The sequence below is a fragment of the Panthera uncia genome, assembly GCF_023721935.1.
Source record: "Panthera uncia isolate 11264 chromosome B3 unlocalized genomic scaffold, Puncia_PCG_1.0 HiC_scaffold_1, whole genome shotgun sequence".
NCBI lineage: Eukaryota > Metazoa > Chordata > Mammalia > Carnivora > Felidae > Panthera > Panthera uncia.
The window spans coordinates 9,833,628-9,857,650 of NW_026057582.1; the positions used below are offsets into that span (position 1 = coordinate 9,833,628).

The 24,023-nt window shown below is 39.5% G+C and overlaps 1 protein-coding gene across 3 annotated transcripts in view; it reads right to left on the bottom strand.

The window, feature by feature from the left end:
* PPP4R4 (protein phosphatase 4 regulatory subunit 4) overlaps positions 1-24,023 on the bottom strand; it is a 108,594-nt gene that overhangs the window by 18,677 nt on the left and 65,894 nt on the right. For all 3 annotated transcript variants that reach the window (XR_007453608.1, XM_049612229.1, XM_049612230.1), the window contains 11 exons: positions 21,793-21,915; positions 20,575-20,744; positions 20,119-20,238; positions 17,716-17,793; positions 16,920-17,003; positions 16,142-16,324; positions 12,403-12,508; positions 10,733-10,880; positions 6,740-6,884; positions 4,533-4,574; positions 4,371-4,445 (listed from right to left, as the gene is read on the bottom strand). Coding sequence is in view for 2 of the 3 variants with exons in the window: in XM_049612229.1 (XP_049468186.1) it covers positions 4,371-4,445; positions 4,533-4,574; positions 6,740-6,884; positions 10,733-10,880; positions 12,403-12,508; positions 16,142-16,324; positions 16,920-17,003; positions 17,716-17,793; positions 20,119-20,238; positions 20,575-20,744; positions 21,793-21,915 (1,274 nt within the window). In the remaining variant the exon portion in view is untranslated. The remainder of the gene's footprint in view (positions 1-4,370; positions 4,446-4,532; positions 4,575-6,739; positions 6,885-10,732; positions 10,881-12,402; positions 12,509-16,141; positions 16,325-16,919; positions 17,004-17,715; positions 17,794-20,118; positions 20,239-20,574; positions 20,745-21,792; positions 21,916-24,023) is intronic.

A 24,023-nucleotide genomic window follows, 5' to 3' on the forward strand; every position in this document is an offset into this window, starting at 1 on the left:
AATGATACACGTTTACAGATTCGGAAAGCTCAGCAAATCCAAAACAGGTAAATTTGAAGTAAATTATGCCTGAACACATCAAAAGCAAACTGCTGAAAACAAAGCATAAGAGGAAAGACATCTTCAAAGTAACCAGAGGAAAGCAACATTACACACAGAACGATAATCCAAAAGAGAGCTAATATTTTATCAGATGCTATGGAGACCAGAACACATCTTTAAAGCACAGTAAGAGAAAGGTTGTCAACCCCGAATGCCATATCCAGTGAAAATGGCCTTCAGGGGCAAAGGCAAAAAACAATACGTTTCAGGTAAGGGAAAGCTAAGAAAATATGCCACAAAATACCTGCCTCCCTCCCCCCAAGAACAACCAAAGCCAGTTCTTCAGGCCAAAGGGAAAAAAATAGCAGAGGGAAGTTCAGACGCTTAGCAATGAATGAAGAGTACTAGAACTGGTAAAAAATAAGAAAGTAAACACAGGAGCTTACGCTCTTAAATTCTTCAAAGATACAGATCACAACTTAAAGCAAAGATTATTACACTGACTCGTGGGGCTTTCAATACAAATATAATTCACGTAACAACTGTAACGTAAAGGGCAGAGAGCTCTGTATCATCGTTGAATGAATTAGTACACTATTAACACTTAGTAGACCTTAAAGGGTTAAGTGTATCGTAACCTCTCGATGAAACCACCAAAAAACAATTCAAAAAAAAAAGAAAGAAAGAAAAGAGAGAGACAGAGAGAGAAAGAAAGGGGAAGGAGAGACAGAACACCAACCACTAAGGTAAGAATGAAACAGAAGTTATCACCATGGATCCTATATATATATTAAAAGAACAATATAAGAGTATAAACAACTTTACGGGAACAAATTTGACAGCTCAGCTAACAGAATTCTGGGTATGGGAAGCAAATTATCAAGTTTACAAAAGAAGAAATAAAAAACCTGAACAGCTTTGTATCTATTAGTAGTTGAATCAATTACCAAAATTCTTTTCAAAATTAAAACTTTGAGCCTTGATAATTTCACTAGTGAATTCTATCAAACACCCAAGGAAAAATTAAAACCAATTTTATACAAACTCCATCAGAAAACAGAGGAATTAAGAGGAAGTGGTAATACTACACATTTCATTTTATAAGGCCCACAACTGTAATATGAAACTTAAAAGTCCCAAAAATGACAAAAAAGGAAATTATAGGCCAATTTCACTGTGAATAGAGATGCAAAAGTCCCTTTAAAAACTAGCCAAGAATCCAACAATAGAGAAAAGGATAATATATCATCATCAAGTAGAGTTTATCCCCAAAATACGAGATTGATTTAGCGTTTAAAAACCCAAGGTAATTTGGGGTGCCTGGTTGGCCCGCTTGGCTGAGCATCCGACTTCAGCTCAGGTCATGATCTCTTGGTTCATGAGTTCGAGCCCTGCGTCAGGCTCGCCGCATGTCAGCGCAGAGCCTGCTTTGGATCCTCTGCCCCCCTCTCCCGCTGCCCCTCCCCCACTCGTGCTTTTTCACTTAAAAATAAACATTAAAAAAAAATAACAATAATTAAAAATAAAAAAAATACAGTGGCTTAACAGGATAAAGAGTAAGCAAACATCATTTCTATATATGAAGAAAGAACATCTGACAAAATTCAATAGTCATTCATAAAAACCCTCAGCGGACTAGATATAGGAGGCAACTTCTGCAATTTGATAAAGGGCACCCACATAAAACCTCTTGGTAACATCATGCCGAATGGTTAAAGATCCAGCTGTTTCCCCCTAAAATCTGCAAAATGACAAGGGTGACTGCTCCCGTCACTTTTATTCAATTGGAAGTGTTTCGTTATACTACAGGTCCTAGACTTTGCAACCAGACGTAAGAAATAAAAGGCATAAACACCGAATAGAAAGAAGTAATCTTGTTGTACCTAAAGAGGATATAATGGCTCATGTAGAAAACCCTATTAAATCGAAAAAACAACTCTAGAACAAATACAAGGTGAATATATAAAAATCAACGGTAATTGACAGCAGTGAAATTCTAGGAAGTAAGATTAAAAATTATAATTCCATTTATAATAATGCCAAAAACCATAATATGCCCAGAAATAAATTGAACATAAGACCTCCTTTAACTCTACACTTAACACTACCAAAATTACATGGAAAAAAGTAAAGATTAAATAAATGGAGTGGTAGACAATGTTCAGAGATCAGAAAATTCATTGTTAGGATAATTAACACAATTCTAACAAAAATCCCAGCGGGCTTAAAAAAAAAAAAAAATTCCAGCGGGCTTTTTATGTAAATGGATAAACTGATTCTAAACTTTATAATCAAAATGCAAAGGGCCTAGATTGGTCAAAGCAATTAAAAAAGAACAAAGTTGAAAAACTTAACCTACCTTATTTCGAAAATTACTATAATGTCACAGTGATAAAGACAGTTTGGAATTGTCAAAAAGATAAACGTGTAAATCAGTGGAACAGAATAGGGAGTCAAGAAATAAACACACACATATATGGACATTTTTTTTTAAGATGCTAAGGCAATTCAATAAGGAAGTTTTTGACGAATAGTGCTGGAATAATTGAATATTCAGATGGGAAAAATCATATAAAACTAATTGAAGTGGACCACAGACCTAACTGTAAAACCTACAACTAAAATTTCCAGAAGAAAACACAGCAAAAAGTCTTTGTAATTTTGGGGTAGACAATGGATTCTTGGAACAAACAAGCATAAACAATAAGAGAAAAAAATGGTAAGTGGAACCTCATCAAGATTTAAAACTGCTCTGCAAAATAAAATAATCTTTCACCATTAAATAAGTGAAAGATAAGCCACAGACTCAAAGAAAACATTCATAAAATGTATATCTGACAAAGGAGTAGTACTGAGCGTATAAAGAACTCTTGCATCTCAATAAGATGACGACAACCACCCATTTAAATATCTGAAAACAGGGGCGCCTGAGTGGCTCAGTCGGTTGGGCATCCGACTTTTGGTTTCAGCTCAAGTCATGATCTCTCAGTTGTGGGATCAAGCCCCGCATCCAGCTCTGCACTGTCAACGCAGTGGATTCTCCCTTGGAATTCTCCCTCCCTCTCTCTCTGCCCCTTCCCTGTTTGCACGGGCACGTGCTCTCTCAAAATGAATACGTAAACTGAAAAAATCTGAAAACAGACTTCATCAAATAAGAGATAAGGATGGGCAGTAAACAGAGAGATGTTCAACATCCCTAGATATCAGGGATATACAATTTGAAATCACAATGAGACACGATTATATACCCGCCCTATCGAGCTGAGAGGATATGGGGTAATTGAAGCTCTCCACCACAGCCGATGGGGACATAAAATGGTACAGCAACCTTGTAAAACTGTGTTTTGTTTTGTTTTGTTTTGTTTTTTAAATTAAGCAAGCCCTACCATCCAATCCAGCCATTCCATTCCTAGGTATTTCTGCAAAAGAAGGCTTCTTCGTAGGCCCACCCAGAGACGTCTTCATAAATGGTCACAGCAGCTTTATTTCTAATATCCCCAAACTGGAAGTAACCCAAGTACTCATAAGAGGTGGATAAACACGGGGCGCCTGGGTATGTCAGTCAGGTAAGCATCCGATCCTTAATTTCAGCTCAGGTCATAATCTCATGGTTCATGAGATCAAGACCTGTGTTGGGTTCTGCACTGACAACATGGAGCCTGTTTGGGATATATTCTCATTCTCTCTCTCTCTCTCTCTCTCTCTCTCTCTGCCCCTCCCCTGCTCACACGCTCGCTCCCTCTCTCTCTCTCTCTCTCTCAAAAGAAATAAACATTTCTTTTTAAAAGGGGTTTCTAATTTAAAATAAAAAGAGATGGATAAACAAACTGTGGTAGGTCTGGAATGTGGACTACTACTCAGAGATAAACAGGAATGAACGACTGAGAACATACAGCAGCGCGGATAAATGTCAAAACAATTATGCTGGTAAAAAGAGGCAGGAACAGAAAACACATGTAAACAAACTTCTGTCAATTCTAGCTGCTAGCTATTTATAGATAGAAACTAGATGAACGGTTTTGGGGGAGCTGAGTAGAACGCATGGCTTTCCAAGGGGCCCGGGGAAGCGCCTGAGGGAATGGAAATGGCTGGCATTTTGATTGTGGTGATGTTTTCATCAAACTGTACCCTTTCAATATATCCAGTTAATTGTATGCCAATCATACTTCAATAAAGTAGTTGATTTTGAAAGGTTCTCAGATGTAGTTTGCGTTCTAGTTCACAACAGAGATTTCAAAAAATCGGGAAATGATTTATTGGGTTGCATAACAAAGCACAGCTAACACTGGTCAGAAAGAAGTGTGTGTGCCCACGTGCAAACAACGTACCATTTCCATAAGTAGTAGTTCTTCTCTTTCTTTCTCTTGATCCAACAAATCTTTTTCATAAAACTTTTTCTGAAACTAAGTTTAAAATGAAGTTACGAAACACTACGATGAGTTCCTGCCAATTTTTATATTCTTTGAGCATAAGGTAAAGCCTGGGCTTACCGCATCCATGGACATTTCCATCCTGTCCAGCTCTAACACGGTCTAAAAGCAAAGTTGTGAAAAATTATTCGACAGTAATTAAATTAAGCCAAACAATCGTCTCTCCAAAAGACTCCTTTTCCAGAGGGAGGTTCAAAGAGGAGACTTCTCCATTCTATGGGAAGGCTACATTAGAAAACCTCTCAGATTCTTCCCAATTTTACATGGTACTTTTAGCCAACCTCCTAATGCCAGGCTCCATTTACGCTGCTTGGAAAAGACTTTAACCTTAAAGAGAGCAAGTCTAGAGGGACACGTTGGATGCTAAACACACACAAATTAGCGAACTTCTAATAACCCCAGGGCCACTCTTCTCTGAATCTTCAGAAATACAAGATAATTTTTGAATTTTTTAAAAGAACTTTTAGCTAAATATATATGAAGCAAACTGTCGTTTGGGTTAAAATCCTTAGTTCCTTTCCGTAGAAATGTTTGATCATTATGACATTCTAACCATTAAGGAAGACTTCGCCCTGAAAGTATTTCTCAATTTAGCATTTCTCTTTCAGAACACATTAGTCTGAAACAAATCATTTTAATCAAACAGCGGTCCCGCTGACCCAGCATTCTGACTCTGACAGAGGACTGCACTTCTCACTATGATGGTCCAGATAAAAGTCTATTTATACAGACTCATGCCCAAAGCCAGTGTTGCACACAGAATATTTATTTGAAGATTTTTATGCTGAAATTCAGGAAGATATTGTAATTTATGCCATGAAATTATCCCTTTTAAATAAAATTGCTTCCCACCTTAAAAACTGACTAGCATAAGCCATGCCATTTTTATCCCGAAGCTTTGTAGAAGAAGCTTCCTCGGTGGTCCCCTTTCTAAGCCCTCAGTTTGATAAGCAGTATACTATAGAATTTTCATGGGATCGACTGACTTCCTCATGTAACACACACTTACAGTAAGCTCTAGTCTTGTAGATTAGTAATCCATTAATTCAATCATTTTTGTCCCTATTTATGGGGTTAGTTTATCTTTTGAGTTAATAAATTCTGCCAAGAAAGTCACTCATGCTCTTATGTTTATTATTGTGAAAGTTAACTCTGTTGCCTAAACTTCTGTAATTAAATGGTTAGGACAGAAATATCTGGTAGAAACAAATACATATAATACATACATACACGTATATACGTATACTATATATAATATGCTTTTAGATTTAGGTGCGTGTCCAGACCCTGGGTATTTCTGGTTAGTTTAGCTGGTAAAAGAGGAACTCACACTTCAGTAAAACAAGAGTATACTAATTAATACTAAATTATCAAATCACTGTATTAAAAAGTTCCTCATGTGACATCTGGCAATGATCTCTAAGAAAAAAAAACAGAAAAAGAAAATCAAAGGATTCTTTTTTTCCCCTCACCATCAATGCTAAGTTAAAAGGCATTAATAAATTAATTCCTCTCAGTATAAAGAAATGCTCAGGAACTATGTATCCTGAAGTTCACACTCAGACTGAGAGTAACCACTTAAATTTGACTTAATCTTACAAAAATATGAGTTATGCGTTCAGCAGAAAGTTTTGAAAGACTACAAAGTATTTTCAGGCATGACTTCACTAACCCTAAATTTTTGCTGTTTTCATTTTGTAACATCGGCAAACAATCCATGTGAGCCCATGCTAAAAACAAAAGAAACAAACAAACCCATAAGACATGATGTCACATTCCTGAAAAAAGAATGCACTCGGGGCAAGAGATCCGTATTCCAGCCCCGGCTCAGCCACTTGCTAATATGATCCCAAGCAGACATTTACTAGCTCTAGGCCTAGAGTTTCTGCAAAATCAAACAGATCTTGACGGCCCTTCCAGGGCTAAATTTCTATGAAGTGTGACTTTCCCAGTTGGATTATAATCACTTATAAATCAAGTCTGGTGGATGAAGTATTCATTATTAGTTGAACAGTATTTATGAAGCACCTCAAATGGGCCAAGCTCTCTCATGGTGCTTATATTACTAGTAATACAAGTTGAATGTCTAACTGCCCCATGAAAGGAACTTTACCAGCCGTAGCACACATCAGCCAAGTCCGTTACCAACACTACTCTGGCAACGCTATGTTACCATATTGCTATCGTGTCAAGCTAAAACACGGAAGCTACGACGGACACTGTCTTCACGCAAGAAACGCCACTGGCGCGGCAAGAGCGATACTTACTCTTTTTACAATAGCCAGAACATCTTTATCTTTTTCTTGACAGAGGAGTTTCCTCACACACATTTCTAACTGCTGAAGCAGATGCTTATCTGCAGGGATCTTCAGAGTAGATTTCACTTTGGGCAACAAGTAGCAAAGCTTCATTCTGTAATAAATTAAATAGTACTTACTTTTGAATGAGTTCAATAACTAAGAATAACAGTAACGCTGGAAATGGAAAGAAAATTCAGACTGCGGAGAGCCTGGGAATTTAGCCTGTAGCAAATGCTTATGGGGTGGCTGTTAGGAGTCAAGCATTCGTTATTCTGGGTGCTGAGACACACAGTGAAAAAGACCAACCAAATTCTTTGCTCTCCTGGAGCTCACCCTGTAGTAGGGGGTAAGGAAGAAAGAATAAGGAAACAAAGTATCTGTCAGAGAGTGGTAAGTGCCATGGACAAAACTAAAGCAGGAAAAGAAAAGGGAGTATCAGAGGAGGGGCGTTAGTTTCAAAAGACAGGTCATAGAGAGTTTCAGCGAAGGTTTCGCTGAAGAGATAATATTTAATCAAAGACTTATTAAAGAAAATTAGGGAGTAAGTAACGTGAACATCCAGAGAAGAGCATGATGGACAGGAGCCTGCCGTATGTGCAAATGACCTATAGGGGGAGCCTGACTTGGGTGTTACCCCAAACTGGCAAATTGACCCAAACTGGCAAATAGGCTATAGTGGGTAGAGCTGAGCAAAGGTGAGATCATCAGGAGACCTCAAAGTGGCAACAGGAGGCCAGCTCGTGCAGGGCCTTGGAGGCCACTGCTCGAAGACTAGCTTTCACTTTGAACACCGTAAGAAGCCGTGGAGAGTTTTACACAGAGGAGGGAAGTGATCGGGCTTAACATGATGGAAGGATCGCCTGACTACTGGTTTGAGAGCAGACCGTAGAGGGTCGAGGACAGAAGGGAAACAACAGAGGAGGCTCTAGCAGTCATTCAGGCAGGAGACGGCGGCCGCCTGAACCAGAGTGGTAGCAGTCAGCAGCGAGAAGTGTTTGGATTCAACGTATTTTGCAAGCAGCAGTGTGTGCTGAGGAACTGTGGTGGGGTGGCAGGAAGGAGGTAAGGTTTTGATCCAAGCAGGTGGCAAGAGGAGACGGTTATGTGCACGGATGGAGAAGACCTCAGAAGAAGCAAGGGCAGGCGTGGGTGCGGCACACGGCGGGGATTTACTTTCGGGCAGACCGAGTCTGAGGCGCTTGCTGGACAAGCCACGGAAATGCTAAGTGGGCAGCTAGCTCAACGCATCTCCTGTACAGGAAGGACACCCGTGCTGGAGACATACAGTCAGGAAACTTCAGCACACAGATGACATGCAAGCCATGAGACTGGAGAGCTCGCCAAGGCCATTAAGTGCAGTCTGAGAAGAAAAGGCAAAAGGACAGAGCCTAGGCGCCATCCCAGTCTACACCGCGCGGATAAGGCAGCAACACACAGACGGAAGAACGCCAGAGAGGTGAGAGGCGATCCGGGGCAGCACAGAAAACCTTGCCGGGAAGAGGCAGTGCAGAAAGTGCTCTGCTTTGCTAAGCTACTAGTCTAGTGCTCTGCCGGGGCTGCTTTTACAGAGCGATGCCAGGCAGTTGCCTACGTTTGGGCTGCTGTATTCATCCATTCCTCTGAGTGCTCTCCAGATACTATTTTTTTTACTTCTATGCCAAACCCGGGACAACCAAGTCCCATTCCTAGAGTTTCTAGGCCGACCTGTCCGCTGAGCCCGCAGTCGAGGATTCTCCACATACAAAAAGTTTGCTTTCTATTCAGGCGAAAAGGCGAAGGAGGCTCTTCCTCTAGAATATTCAGCTCCATTCATAGCAATAATGGTCTCGAACTCATTTGAGCTCACCATGGATCCTGGTGATGCTTTCTCTCAGTTAAGGGGCCCCAGTTACCCCAAAGAGAATCATTTGCATTTCTGGCAAAGGGGAAGGCTCCATTGAATACCAACGGTCTTTCCAGCCTCCACACTGTCTAGGCTCCGTGAATGCAAGTTTTAAACATTGACGTAAGGAAAAACAAAAACAATCAACAGTCTATGCACACTTCATTCTTCATAACTCAAGGCAAGTCTCGAAAACATATATTCAACAAAAGCTACAGAGTGGTGATTTAACTCTGAGAATCCTGGGTCCGTGAGATCATAAAGATTTTATGATTAGGTATCACACGCCCTTCCTGGTAAGCTAAATTCTTCATGTACATTATCTCAGGTATTTATCCCTTGGAACCCCCTATGAATTAGGTGCTAAGGAAATCCATGTGCAGAGAGATTATGTAACTTGCCCAAAGACACACAGGTAGTATAGAGCTGGAAATCAGCTCAGGCAGTGTGGCTCCAGAAACCCCTGTCCTAAGTGCACGATCCCACCACTCTTGCCTGTGATGGCTTTCGTTCTATCTACACATCTCTGCAGAGCTGGGCAAATGCTTTCGTCTCCAAAAGCCAATTAGTATATGGTATTGCTGGACCCGTTTGTTTGACTGGTGATTACCCAGGCAGAAGAGTGGAAACCAAAACAAATTGCTATGCAATGATCTCTTACCCCCAAAATAACCAAAATTCACAGAGCAATGTTCAATTAATCTTCATTTGGTTTTTGAATTGACAGGTTGCTTTCTCTTAGGGTCAACTCTATGCTTTCAGTCTCGTTGACCTGGGTTAGAGATGATTTCGTTTCCTTTCAGGTTTGTGTTTTTGTTTTAAAGTTTTTTTATTTATTTGAGAAAGAGAGCGAGAGAGAGAGCAGGAGGGGGCAGAGAGAGGGAGAGACAGAATCCGAAGCAGGCTCCTCGTGAGCGCAGAGCACAACGCAAGGCTCAAACTCGTGAACTGTGACATCACGACCTGAGCCAAGATCAAGAGTCAGGGGGTGCCTGGGTGGCTCAGTCAGTTAAATGTCCAACTTCGGCTCAGGTCATGATCTCGCGGTTTGTGGGTTTGAGCCCCGTGTCGGGATCTGTGCTGACAGCGTGGAGTCTGGAGCCTGCTTAGAATTCTGTGTCTCCCTGGGGTGCCTGGGTGGCTCAGTAGGTTAAGCATCCGACTTTGGCTCAGGTCATGATCTCACAGTCCATGAGTTCGAGCCCTGCGTCGGGCTCTGTGCTGACAGCTCAGAGCCTGGAACCTGCTTCACATTCTGGGTCTCCCTCTTTCTCTCTGCCCCTCCCCCACTCACACTCTGTCTCTCTCTCTCCCCCAAGAATAAAAACATTAAATAAAAAGAATAAAAACATTAAAGAATGTTGGAGAAAAAAAAAAGAGAGAGAGAGAGAGAGAGAGAGAGAGAGAGAGAGAGAGAGAGATGCTTAACTGACTGAGCCACCCAGGTGCCCCTCGTTGCCGTTCAAATAATTTTTGTCAACTGCTTGATAAGTAAGTGACAATTCATCACAGTGGGAGCTGCTTTTCTAGGGCCACAACTTCGATTTGCAACATGTTTGCAACGTAGATAGGTTCATTAGTTACTTAGCACAGATAGGATGCACAAAATACTGAAGCCAACGCAGTGGCATTTTCTGTATTTTCTTACACTAAAAATATAAAACAAAAACCAATCTCTTGATTGCCTCTAAAAATGGACAGATCTTTGCCCAAGCCAACTTGGAATTATTTTTTCTTTAGTCTTAGAAGATCCATAAATTATGAATATCTGCTCAAATCCTGATGCCAATGTGTGTATCCAAGCGGCAGGAGAAGCCTGCCAGGCTGGCTTTGACTGCCGCTCTCTCAACCCAATAAACAAAAGACCTGAGACACCATGAAAAGCTTCCAAGTCTTATACTGAGGCTCATCAACTAAGACTACTAGGAATTTCAAAGTAAGTATACATTATTTACTTGTTTTCTGATTGACTATGAAAAAGATTTTGCATGTTCTTTATAGTTGGTAAGTAGATAAATTATAGTAGATAAATTTAAACACACAATTTTTTCAAGTATTTCCTTGGATTGGTAGCATACCTCACATTTGCCACTGGATCGTGTGTCAGTTCAATAGCAGGTAGAAAGAAGTATTTACAGAAAAATGATTTGGAGAAGATCTCTATAATAAATTCACAGGTATCCAAAAATCGAAGTCTATTCCAATAGCTTTTTCCTTGGCCCAGTTCTAGAAACAACAACAAAAAAGATAAGTTTAATCTTTCCTACATGAAATTATATGTGACAAAATTAGACACGCAAAACCCATGACAAGTTTTTTTATATCCACAATTTGCTTAGCAAATACAAGAGATAAGAGAAAAAAAATCATATATACTAAAGATCTGTGGACTCCCCAAAAAAAGGACATCTCAAAACATCTCAAAAATCAGAAAAAATGTATTAAACATTGCATTCTATTCCATAAGCATTTATTAAGTACTAAATAACTATATCTACTATTTTTTGATCACCCATTACGTGCTAAGTACTCTATACGTATTATCACATTTAATCCCAAAAAACAATCCAATGGGGGAAGTATAGATTTATCCTCCTGAGAGGAGGTTCAGAGGTTAAAGTCACAGAGCTGGTAGGCGTAGTGCTGGAATGCAAATCAAAGTCTGTGTAACTTCGAACTCTGAACTTATATTTGACCAATCAAATTAGTGGTTTTCTTCATTTCCATAGAAATGCTCTGAAGTGGTTAAAGTCATATGTAAACACTGTATTATTGACAATAATTCAGGTAAACATTTAAAGGATTGTTTTCTCCCTTATTCCACAAATGTTCAAAAGCAAAATTCTTAATATTTAAAGCCAAGTGGAATCTCCTTTCAAAATAAAACTGATTCTAAATGTGAGGTCGTACCCCTGAAAAATGAAAATTAAATTAAAACAGAGTCAAAAAGAGAAAGTTTAAAGTATACGGAGTATAATTTTTCTTAAATGGAATTTGATACACTCTTAATTTTTTGAAAAATGGTGATCCAACTTAAAATGGTGAAGTCCAATAACCAGAAAATCCCATTACCTACTACCTACGCTGGATAACAGAGTTCAATAAAAGCATTAAGACACTATGGTCAAAACAAGTATACAATAATTAAAAATTCACTAAGTATATACAAGTATGTGACACTCTTTCTAGAATTAACACATTAACTAAAGGTTTCTGTCTCAATTTAGCCCTTAGCAAATTAAAAAAAACTTGCATTTGTTAACTGATTTCATTTTTTAAAACATTATGAACCACATACGCTTACCAGATTCATAGTCATGTATGCATCAACTCTATTCAAGGGAACTAAAAAAAATCCTCGCATTCTGCTAATATTTAATATAAAAACATAAAATGCTACATTCATGGAGATTCAACTCGTATTTTAGTTCCAAATGCTATTTCATCAGGGTAGAAACTGGACTTTCACCATAAAGAAACATTATTTTAATTTTTCAAGTGTAGAAACTCACTAAAAAAGACCCAGAGTAATTATTACTTTTGTTCATCACAGAATAATCCTATCTTAAAGATTTCTAAAACAACTCCCAAAAATTAACCTAGAAAACTCAAATACAAACACACTCCAGATACTTACCAACATCAGCCTAACTATTCATGGCAAAATGATACATGCAGTAAGTCAGAACTAACTAAGGCCACTTTGCTTACTTTCCGTTTTTCAAAATGAGAGGCAATGATTACTTACGTTCAATTAATTTTTGAATGACCTCATGTCTCTGTTCTTGTTTACGATTATAACGTAGAAAAATGCATAGCGTTCGTGAAGCTGCCTTTTGGACAGGTAAGACATTCTTAAAGAAATAAGAAAGATAATTAAACCAATATAATAATACACTTTGGCTCCACAAATCAATTTTCAATTGCGGCTAAAAGTAAGAGCAGTGTTGGGGCGCCTGGGTGGCTCAGTCGGTTAAGCATCCGACTTCAGCTCAGGTCATGATCTTGCGGTTCGTGGGTTCAAGCCCCGCATCGGGCGCTGTGCTCACAGCTCGGAGCCTGGAGCCTGCTTTGGATTCTGTGTCTCCCTCTCTCTCTGCCCCTGCCCCCTCGTACTCTGTCTCTCTCTCAAAAATAAACAAAAAAGGGGTGCCTGGGTGGCTCGTCGGTTAAGTGTCCGTCTTCGGCTCAGGTCATGATCTCACGGTCCGTGAGTTCGAGACCCGCGTCAGGCTCTGTGCTGACAGCTCAGAGCCTGGAGCCTGTTTCAGATTCTGTGTCTCCCTCTCTCTCTGCTCCTCCCCTGTTCATGCTCTGTCTCTCTCTGTCTCAAAAATAAATAAACGTTAAAAAAAAAAAAAAAAAATTTGGGGGGCGCCTGGGTGGCGCAGTCGGTTAAGCGTCCGGCTTCAGCCAGGTCACGATCTCGCGGTCCGTGAGTTCGAGCCCCGCGTCAGGCTCTGGGCTGATGGCTCGGAGCCTGGAGCCTGTTTCCGATTCTGTGTCTCCCTCTCTCTCTGCCCCTCCCCCGTTCATGCTCTGTCTCTCTCTGTCCCAAAAATAAATTAAAAAAAAAAAAAAAAAAAGTAAGAACAGTGTGGTCCACCTCTCAAATCACTGTGGAAGTGCCCTCATAATTTAATGTCAATACCACTCAGGCATATCAACTAATGTATCATATTGCAAAGTTAATTCTGTTTGGCACAGTTTCCAAATCATCCAAATCTGCTTTACAGGATGACTCTCATTTCTTTGCCACTTCATCTTAAGTGACATTCTCCCCAAATACATCTCGGCCACCCATTCTCTTAGCCATTCCCTGGACCTTGTCACTCATTTATTCAGCAAATGCTTGCAAGAACATACCCTGTGTCAGGTACATCATCAAAAATGTACCACTTCTAAGATATAAATTTAGAGATCCCGTGATCAGATATACTTTGCAATCCTTCTGGCTTGCTTCTGACTCTTCGAACTCAATGTCATCACTGAGATCCCTGGTCCACACACAGATGAAACTTAGAATCAAAGGGACACCATGTCCATAACTCTTACTAATGTTCTATACTCCTCTGTCCTTTGAATTTGTCACACCGCTGGGCAGAATTCATTAATTTTAAATGAATTCAATCATCTGTCTTTACTGGGTTTGGGTTCCAACTACGTATTAGGGAAAAATCTCTCAACCAGATCTATTATGCCCAGTATAAAATTCACGTACACCATCTTGGCTTACGTATCAATACTATAATATTTAAATATTAAAGATTCAGACTATTACAGTGGGGAATCCTTGAAATTCAAGTAGAATAAAACCGCACACTGCTGCCTTTCTGGACCTTTAAATATTTTTCACGACAAAAGTAGGGGGAAAAAAGCTTATGTCACTGCTCAAAACCTTCCAAAGACTTCCCCCGTTTCAGAGAATACAACCTAGATTCCACATCATGGCCCTCAAAGTGTGCTGTGCTGTGGACCCAGCCACCCCTCTACCTCACGTCTCTACCACTTTCTACAATGGCTTCCGTCCTCACGCAACCACACTATTCCCTTTGCCTGGACCACTTGTCCTTCAGACATCCACAGAGGAACTCCAGTACTTTGTTCAAGCCTCTGCGTGAAGCACACTTGATCAGAGAGGACTTCTTCCTGACTGCTATCTCCACAACAGATCCTACTACCCTCGGTCACGTTCCTCGCCCTCTACCCTGCTTTCCCGGTCTTCACTATACCTTTCGTCCCTGACATACTATATACGTATGTTTGTTTACCGCCTGTCTCCAACAGAATCTAAGGTTCCGTGATAATAAGTTCCTTATCTCTTTTGTTTGCTGCTGTATCTTGGTACCCAGAATAGTGCTTGGCACATAGTAAGCTCTCAATTAATTTTGCTGAAGGAATGAATACTATGACCATTAGTATGGAATTAAAAATACAAATTCTTTCTTTTCTCCAGAGAATACTGACACAGAATAACGTGTCCTCTTTGATCATGGAAAACGTGCTATAATAATCACGTATCTCCTTTTAAGTGTGGAGTTACTGTCTTGTAAAAGAAAACAGTAAAACGAATCTCTCAGGCTTCCAAGTAGTTTGTTCATGCTCTTTGTTGCAACTCGTCTCTCCTTCCTGATAAGAGAAGCTAAAATTATGGAAGAATTATGTATTCTTGGCTTTGGAAACACAACATGCCTACTGAATAATCAGATTGAGGTCAACAATTAAGATCAAACTTCACAGCACTCATCGGCCCCTGTTAATAGATTTACTCAGCCTGTCTTATTATCCACCTCGCCGCCACCACTGTAGAACGCAGGCTCTGTTAAGAGCAGGACTCTGTCTTATTCACTCCTTTATCCCTAACTCTTGGAACAGGGCCTGACACATAGCAAGCACTCAAATAAGTAATTTCTGAATAAAATAATTAATAAATTCTGCTCAATTTGATGTGAAATTTCCTATGTGGCACACTCACGCGTTGTCCTCTGGTAAGGAGTCATTGTTGCCAAAATCATTTCTTAAAACTGTTACGTCTATAACATAACCTTCATCTTCTAGGCTTTGCTTTGATGAATGAAATTAACTTGTAGAAGAGGTAGCTCATGAAATGTCTCTTTTTAACACCGACCATGTTATTTTTCTTTTTAATCTTTGAGGTTAAAACGGATTTGGGGCTTCTGAGACGGCTATTAGATTTCATTATCTCCCTTTTATTGAGAACAATGAGAACATAAAGCACTTTTTTTAGCAGCTTCTAAAACATATACATTATATGGAAATTTCTTATACTTCAAAAATGGTAGGAAGACATCATATTAAATGTACAGTGAACCGGGGGTCCAGCAGACCTCTCTGGAAATTTTTGTAACAAAGGTCAACAACTTACTCTCTGGGGGATTTGAGTACAAATCTTTTTTTTCCTGCTTTTGACTCTAATTTTAAGGCTATCCATCATAGGCCACCATGTTTTTAATATAAGCTTTATCTGTTACACAGCCATCTTTCAGAGGTACTTTAAAAGAAAAAGTAACTCCTCTAAGATTGAGAGGCTTACAAGATGCCTTGGCAACACGGCATAGTTGAGGCAGGCTCTGAGGCCATGACACATAAAAGGTATATTATCAGAGCAGAAGGTACTTAGCAGTCAAGATCACAGTCTCCTGCCAACCTGCCTCTTGAGAAGAGCTACATCAAGTTTGAAGTGAGTCTGTTCACACTCTCCTTGGCGACATACGGACAAAGGGTAAGTGAAGGTACCACCTGTTCATTCTTCATTCCAGCTATACAGACAATGTTCAAAAACAAGCATGAGCGGAAAAGCACAGAGAAACTTAAGTTCCCCCTTCAGAGACCTGGCAAAAGAACATCCTTCTAGGACAAAATGGAATAAATGAAGTTTGTCGTACTACTTTGAGAATGTGAAGAATCTGGTAACTCCAAAATCAGGTGAGAGTTCAAAAGCATTAGATAAAAGGTACCGGGCTCACATTTGTCATCACGATCGTGAACATTCTTTGCAAGAAACGATAATAAATCTGATCACTGGATATGATGTGTGGCAGACAGGCATATTTCTGCAGTAGCTTCTCATGAGTTCTCCATTTTAAGGAGGCCGCAGCTCGCTGCTCGGCGGCTGTGAGTGCCGGAATCAAGTCAGGCAGAGATGACAACTGAAAAAGAAAGCCCATCAGAGGATGGATGATAATAAATCCACCACAGCATTCCAGCGAATTCTTCAGTCTTACAACACACTGGGGAGAGGGACATTCTCGCTCACTTCACAACTTAGGCTCTCGGTTGTCACAGGGAGACCGTTATCTGGCAAATTCAAGTAAGTATGTTTTAAAAATTCCATGAGTAAAATGAACAGTTACTGGAAACGAAATTCTGAAATAGAGAATGGGACTCACAATCCCTCTGACAAAAGTAAAATTTGTTCTACTTCACTGTTGGAAAATTGTGACCTTCCAAATTCCTTCTCTCCTGTCCTCACCAGATGCTGTTCTTAGAATAATAATTAATGCTAATAAAAACTGAAAATGTGAACGTAACCTCCAAGGGCGGTAAGAATCATGGTAATACAAGAATTGGAGAGGAAATTCAGGCTGTTGAAACTCCAAGAGACATTTACTAAGCACTTGTTAATATGGGGCAGACACTACTTTAAATATTTTCCATACGTTCTCTCCTTGTTCCCTACAACAACTCTGCGGAGTGAGATCATATTTATAACATTCAGGAACTTCTTTGATACAGGACGTTTACCTTATTTTCTTGAACACTGCTTTCTCCACTGGTAGACATAAGTTCAAGGATTTCTGGAAGATGATCTATGAGAGCATCTAGTACCTTTTAATAGAGATATTGGTTACTTTTATGGCAATTACTGTTTTTCTAGTCTTGGATTAGTTTCATACGTCCATCTCTGTATCTGTCTCTCGATACTGTTCAAATAGTCTAGATCGGAGACAGCCACTTCTACACAACCAACATGCTGAAAACCTGCCTCTCGACTTTTAAAAAGCAATTGAAGTTAGATAACACCCTCTGCAATGACTAAATATTGAGGAGTTGAGCTTTGACAAGCCCGTACTCATTTGAGTGAACAGGATATACTGAATGCATCATCAACATAAAGTACTGCAAAGTTTCCACAAGTATACTCCCCAAACAATGCTAAGAGAAAAAGAGATAACATTGAATGTACGATTCCAATTGTGGAAAATAAAAACCTCTTCACAGAAAAAAGTAGGAAATTTTTAAACTACAACAAAACAGTAACAGCGACTGGAACTAAAGGTATTCTTTTGTCTGTCTACTTTTTGGCATTTCCTAAATTTTCCTTAATAAGCAAATATATGTACGTATTTTAAAAACCTAGTAATTGTTTTTAAAGATCTCAATTTCCAGTCTATGATACAATGGTACATTGTCTTAACACTTTTGGGGATTGCCAGCTAAAAGAATTCATGCAATTCTTAAGAAGGAGGCAGGGAAAGGGCATTGAAATATTCAGACTTAACATAAAAGAAGTAAAAACCAAGGAGTAAGAAGATATTACCTCCAGTGATTCATCTTGTAATAATGTTATCAGTTCTTTATGTATTAAATATACTCCAGAATTCAGAAGTTTAGAGACCTAAAATGCAGCGATAAAGTCTCTCAGATTTAAAACTACTAGACATCCAAAGGTTATAATAATAATTTTACAAAATACATCCCTGTTAGATACTTCTTCTGAAATGAGACTAGGTTACAACATACATATAAAAATTAGATTTCTAGAAAAATTAATTGCATACAAAACCAGCTTTTTAGTCTCCTTTATGACACTCTGGAGTGTGGACACGTGAGAATCGGCAAGTAAGTGCCCACATGGGCGCAGCAAATGTAGGAAGGCTTTATCAGAGTCATAATTTCCGTATCATAAGCAATAAGCCCATGGATGCCTCCAGCTCATATTTTAAAGTCTTACAGCGGCCAACGAGGTCTCCCAGGATAGTGCAGGCACATGAGCATTCGCCCTGGCTCAGCACCTCCTAAAGAGGGCAAGTTCTACGGATGGTCTGTGTGACGCAGGGACAGAGGGGAGTCCCAAGCAAGCAAGACATCAAAGACTTTTCCCATCAAAGACTTTGATCAGCACAAAAGGAGCTGGAAGGGTCTAAGCTAAACTCCCCTGTGAACAGGTTTGGGTTTTTTTCCTCCTCCAGACAAAAACAGAACTCACAATGATAAATCCACCAGTTTCTACTTTTCTTTCTTTCTTTTTCTTTCTTTCTTTCTTTCTTTCTTTCTTTCTTTCTTTCTTTCTTTCTATGTATTGGGCTTCTGGGTAAGATTTCAATGGGCAGGAGGGGGTGGGGGGAAGTATTTTAAAAACCTCTGCTCTACAGGGTTGTTTCTGACTCGTTCAGAATATTTTCAAAATACTATTTTTCTGAAAAACAAGAATAAAGTTAGGATATAGGAAAGTAATTATCAGAATTCAACAACAACCCTGTGAGGAAAACTTAAACTCACCAGCGGATTTTCACTGCTCAAAAGGACAAACCCAGACTAACAATTCATTTTTGGAATAGAGTATCGTGAACAGCCTACCTACATGGTATGACTGAGGGAACATGGCAACTAGCCACCCAGCAAATAGCTAGATCAACAACTGCCAGACTCACTCCTACCAGTGAAATATTTTTATGTACCCATTTCAAGATGTTTCTCTCTCTGGTGCTAACATGTGATGTCCACTACAAAACACAAATAACGATGAAATTTTAAAGGGATAAAGATAAAAATAAGTAAAAGCTCTAACATTACATAAACATTGCGTTCTCAGACACGAACCTCATGAAACCATCTCTGGACCATTAATCTAATAACTACAAGCATGCACGGTAACCAAGACTAAATAAATGCTCACTTAAGGCGCACCGGAGACAGAGATCTCACTCAGCCGGCCAGTGCCCTCTGTCCCGTCCCATCCTCCAAAACATACTGTGCAACACTGGAAGTATTTTAATTAGTTACACCATTGAAAGACAATATTTCCTAGATTTTGCACAATGAACGTTTCGTTCACCCCAGAAAAAGTGTTATTCAAAAGAATACTATCACCCAACCATCAAGAGTCTCAAGCAACATAATCATGATGCTACAGATTCCTCGTGTGCTTATAGCTAACCAAACAATGCTCTGATGTAGGAACCCAGTGCAAGGAAGGGGCTGAAATATTCTCACTGAGAGTAAGAATATTTAGATACCTCTTGTGAAGACAGGAAATATTTTATTGTGCCATTGACAAAGAGACATTTATATTTGGAAGTTGACAACTTACAGTTTATACGTGCTTACTGCCACTATGTAAGCATACACGTGCTTCCTGGGATCACCCAAGACACGTATCCAGATTTCAACCTCTAGGGTTAAGAAGTCAATTACATCCATCGGAAATGTTTAAATTCACTTTTGCTTCTTCCACTCAAGAGAGTTATAATAGCTGAACCTAACAGGTATGTTCATAAAACGTGATCCATTTGCACGAAAAGCAATAAATAACCTGTCACTCGATTTTCCGTTTACTCTCAAGTTCTTGAGTTTAGATGCAAAGTTAAATGTTAATATCGTAAGGCATATAAAACCTGGTTTTACTTCCAAACCAAAGATACCCGTACTCACACCACAATGTCTGGCTTAAAGTCAGCACTTACTAGAGGTACGCTGAATGAATGGATCAATAAATGGTAAATGAATATAATGTGCTTATGTAAATGACTTCTGTCAACATACTAAAGAGAGAATTATGGAAATTTTAAAATAACAGTTAGGACTCAAATATGAAAGTGATATGGAGCCCATATCATATAATAAACCTGTATAAACAGAAGCGTACACAATATCCAAAACTCATCTAGCATACATAGGTGGAATTAACAAACGTCAAATGCTGACACGTCTTCGCACTTACTTCATAAAAGCAAATGGCAATAGTGTATCTGACTGGTACTTCGGGGTCATGACAAAGGCAGAAGAATGTAGAATAGAGTTCCATGTGGAAGTTTTTAGGATCAACAAAAACAATCATGGCCTGGTGGAGGTGGAAGGGAGAAGATGAGTGGGAAGGAGAGAAAAACGTGCATCAATACCTAATATTACAATCATTTCATTTCAATTGAAATCGTGTCCTCTACATAATAATTCAGGTGGAAATCACATTTGGAAGATCCAAATGCATGCAGATGGCTCTACTTTACACACAAAGTTAAATATAAGTTATACTAAAATTACTCAGGACCTACTGTCTACACCACACGTAAGGCTAAGCAGCAGGGTCATAAATGGCCATGGTTTTTAATGCTATCTATCCAGATATTTTAAAGTTATCGTCAAAACCTTTTGTCAGTACAAATACATAATCTATTACCGGAAAGTTATAAGCACAGTTCTTCCGTACTGAAATATATTTCTTCTCCTGCTCTAGGATTTGGGGTGGAATCTGATTTTCATTGTGTCCGTTTTCTTGTTGCAAACCCAGCGTACACAGTTTCTTATAAAACTCCAAAAATCTCAAGTGTTGATCTGGAGTAAGAATTCCTAAAACAAATGTAAAACCTTTGTTCAACATTTTCACTGAAAACAAAAATAGAGAGAGAAAAGCAAAATACAACACTTACGTAACGGGAACCAAATACTCAAGTAAACCGTTAAAGACCATAAATAAAAGCAGCAGTGAGGAAAGAGTACCTCTTATGGAGAAATTCAATGGGTCTATTGTTTCACCTTATGTTGATTTTAATAACACTTTAATTTTAACAGTATAAACTATGCAATGCAGGAATGACGACTAAATGTCTGCAGCACGTATCACACTACAGACCACTGACGAGTCACTACAATAATAATATATAAGGACCATTACTGCAATTTACTTCCGGTAAATATTCTAAAATTGCCTGCAGAAAAGACATGTATGTGTATCTGCAGAGAAAAGAGTTTAAAAACTCAACCTAAAAGACGGCAAAGTAAACTCTAAATATTTTTGATCCACAGACTCGTTCCACATTAATAAATGATCTTAGAGAGCTAGGAACTCATCATATACTGCAAACCTTATTTTCAACGGTCAATTAAAAGTCTATAATATACCTGCTGAAAAATGTTTTAGTATAGCAGATGGCTATAACTTAATTTATGATTACATTATTATAGGAAGCTAAGAACCGAGTAATATGTTCAAAATGCCAGGTTATGAGTATTATTCTAAATTCTAAGCTGAACTGCTCACATGATATATTAATTACCCAACAAATAGTTAATAAGTGTATACTTGCTATGCACCAATAATTAATATAACTACATCATATGCCAACCGATACCATATTTTATATGAATATAAAATATTCAGAGATTTAAAGGGCCATGGCTACTTCTTTCGGTCACTGTTCTTTCAAATAGGTTCTGTTAGGGAAAAAGTCATTCTTAAATGTGCTCTAGATTATGCTACCAAAAATCTACGACTTCTTAAGATTTTACATCCTTAAAGGATAGGTTTCACAACTGAGGAGCTGCAGTCTAGTGGCTGAGGCAGAAGACAAAGGAAAAAAATTATCCACAATCTTGAAATTCTCAGGGTATATCATACCATAGAGTCCATGGCATAGTTTTCCTAAATGGAAAGATAAGGAAATAAGAATGGATTCGTCCGCTTTGAAAGATTTTTCACAAAATGATTTCACTAAGGGAAGGACAGTTTGACTTCTGTCATCTGGAAAACAAAACAAAACAAAACAAAACAGACTTTAGATCTAGTTGCCCACGCTGCACATGGAGAAATGCATACATACAGATTCCAGAAAGGAAAGTCGCTGGGTTGGCCACACGGCCACGGAACACGTCGGCAAGCCCTGGTCGCAGAAGTAGCAAGAAGAGGGCTGAGACCGGCAAAACCTTTTCACGCCAGGCTCAGGGGCTCAGACTCGTGGAGGGCCACCGGGACCACATGTCAAGAGTGCTTACAGGCTAAAGAGCTTTGAGGACTGAGGCTTGGAGGCCGAATAACTACAGAACCCCAACACCGCGGACGTGAACGGAGGACCAGCAGGCTCAGGCCGCAGGTCTCACGTGTTAGCGCGTAACTCACACCAGGGGGCAGCTTTTTCTGACTGAAATTGTTAGCTTATAATATGTCCTGTTTATTGAATTTCTCCACTTTTACTTATATGGCACTTCCTTAAGAAGTTCATTGATATTGTGGGGGCATCTGGGCGACTCAGATGGCTGAGCATCCGACTTTGGATCAGGTCACGATCTCACGGTTTGTGAGTTAGAGCCCGGCATCAGGCTCTGTGCTGACAGCTCAGAGCCTGGAGCCGGCTTCGGATTCCGTGTCTCCCTCTCTCTCTGCCCCTCCCCTGCTCGCGCTCTGTCTCTGTCTCAACAATAAACATTTAAAAAAAAAAATTTTTTTTAAGAAGTTAATCCATATTTTAAGTGTGTCTGCTTAGATTATAAATTTCTCATATATCCCACCGACATTTACATCTTGATTCTAAATACTCTGAATTTCCCATAATTCTCTTAAACTGTCAGAAAGGAATCGCTATTAAGGGTCTGACAAGACTAAGCAAAATGCTGCAACAGGTTTATTGGTATTATTATGACTGTTACTATCATTACGTTTCAGGACCACATCTACCATTTTAACTAAGTGACATCTATTAGACATTCACTGTTTTCCGTACAGAACACGCATTATCCTAAGTAGAAGTAGAGGGATGAGAATAAACGGTCTGAACTTGAGAAACTCACACCAGCAAAGAAGCCAAACACAAAAACTATCACAAGACGACGTGATCGCTATTCTCATAGTTGGTATAAGGCGCGGGTCTGCAATTTTTGTAAACGTTCTAGGCCTCACAGTGTATCTGTCGTAACGACTCTGCCGCTAGGGCCCAAAATCAGCTGCAGACAATACAGAGCCACGTGGGCATGGCTAGGTTCCAATAAACTTTATTTACATAAGCAGGCAGCAGCAGGATCTGGCCTGCAGACCACAGTTGGTGTACCCCAGGCATAAGACATTTACAGAGATAATCAGAGAGGAGACTGTATTTGCAATGAGCACTGAAGGAAGTTGGTTAGGAGGAAAACAGAAGGGAGAAAAAACAGGGAGAAAAATGAATATGCAGAAAGGCTGGAGGTGTGAGTGAATTTCACGTGCTAAGGAAATGACAAGTGGTACTGGAGCGGGAAGGAAGGGCAGGGAAAACCGTGAACATAGGTTACGCCCAGATCTGTTCACAACCGAGTTGTGGACAGTGAGGGGAGAGAGCAAGGAGGGGGCCAAGGCTCCTAGACTGAATGCCCAGGGGTGCCCCATCATTAGGACAAGGAGATTCACTCACTCATCTATTTTCACGTATTATAGTTCTTACTCCTCTGGCTCATCATATAGGCTGAATGATTATTCTGGAACAATCATACATAATTATTGGCCGCACTGCAATAATCTTTAAGAGGCTCTCCTAGCTCAGGGTAAAATGTTGTTAATCCAAGTAAACATAATCCTATAATTTACACAATAGAGTTTCGCACCCAAGTACTTGACATTTACTCCTCCAAATTTTACCACATCAAAATGGTTAATGTTTACTGATAAATTAATGTCCAGCATTCGTCAAAAGTCTAGTCATATACTCACAGAGGAGCTAATCGTCTCTGTGATGTCTTTGTGATTTGACTGGCACAACACGAAGAAATACCTCCTTACCCATTCCCACTCAAACACCTCATCCCAAAGTTTTCCTCCCCACGGCCATGAGATTTCTAGCATTAAAATATTAAGGAAGGAATATTACTGCTTTAGTCAACATC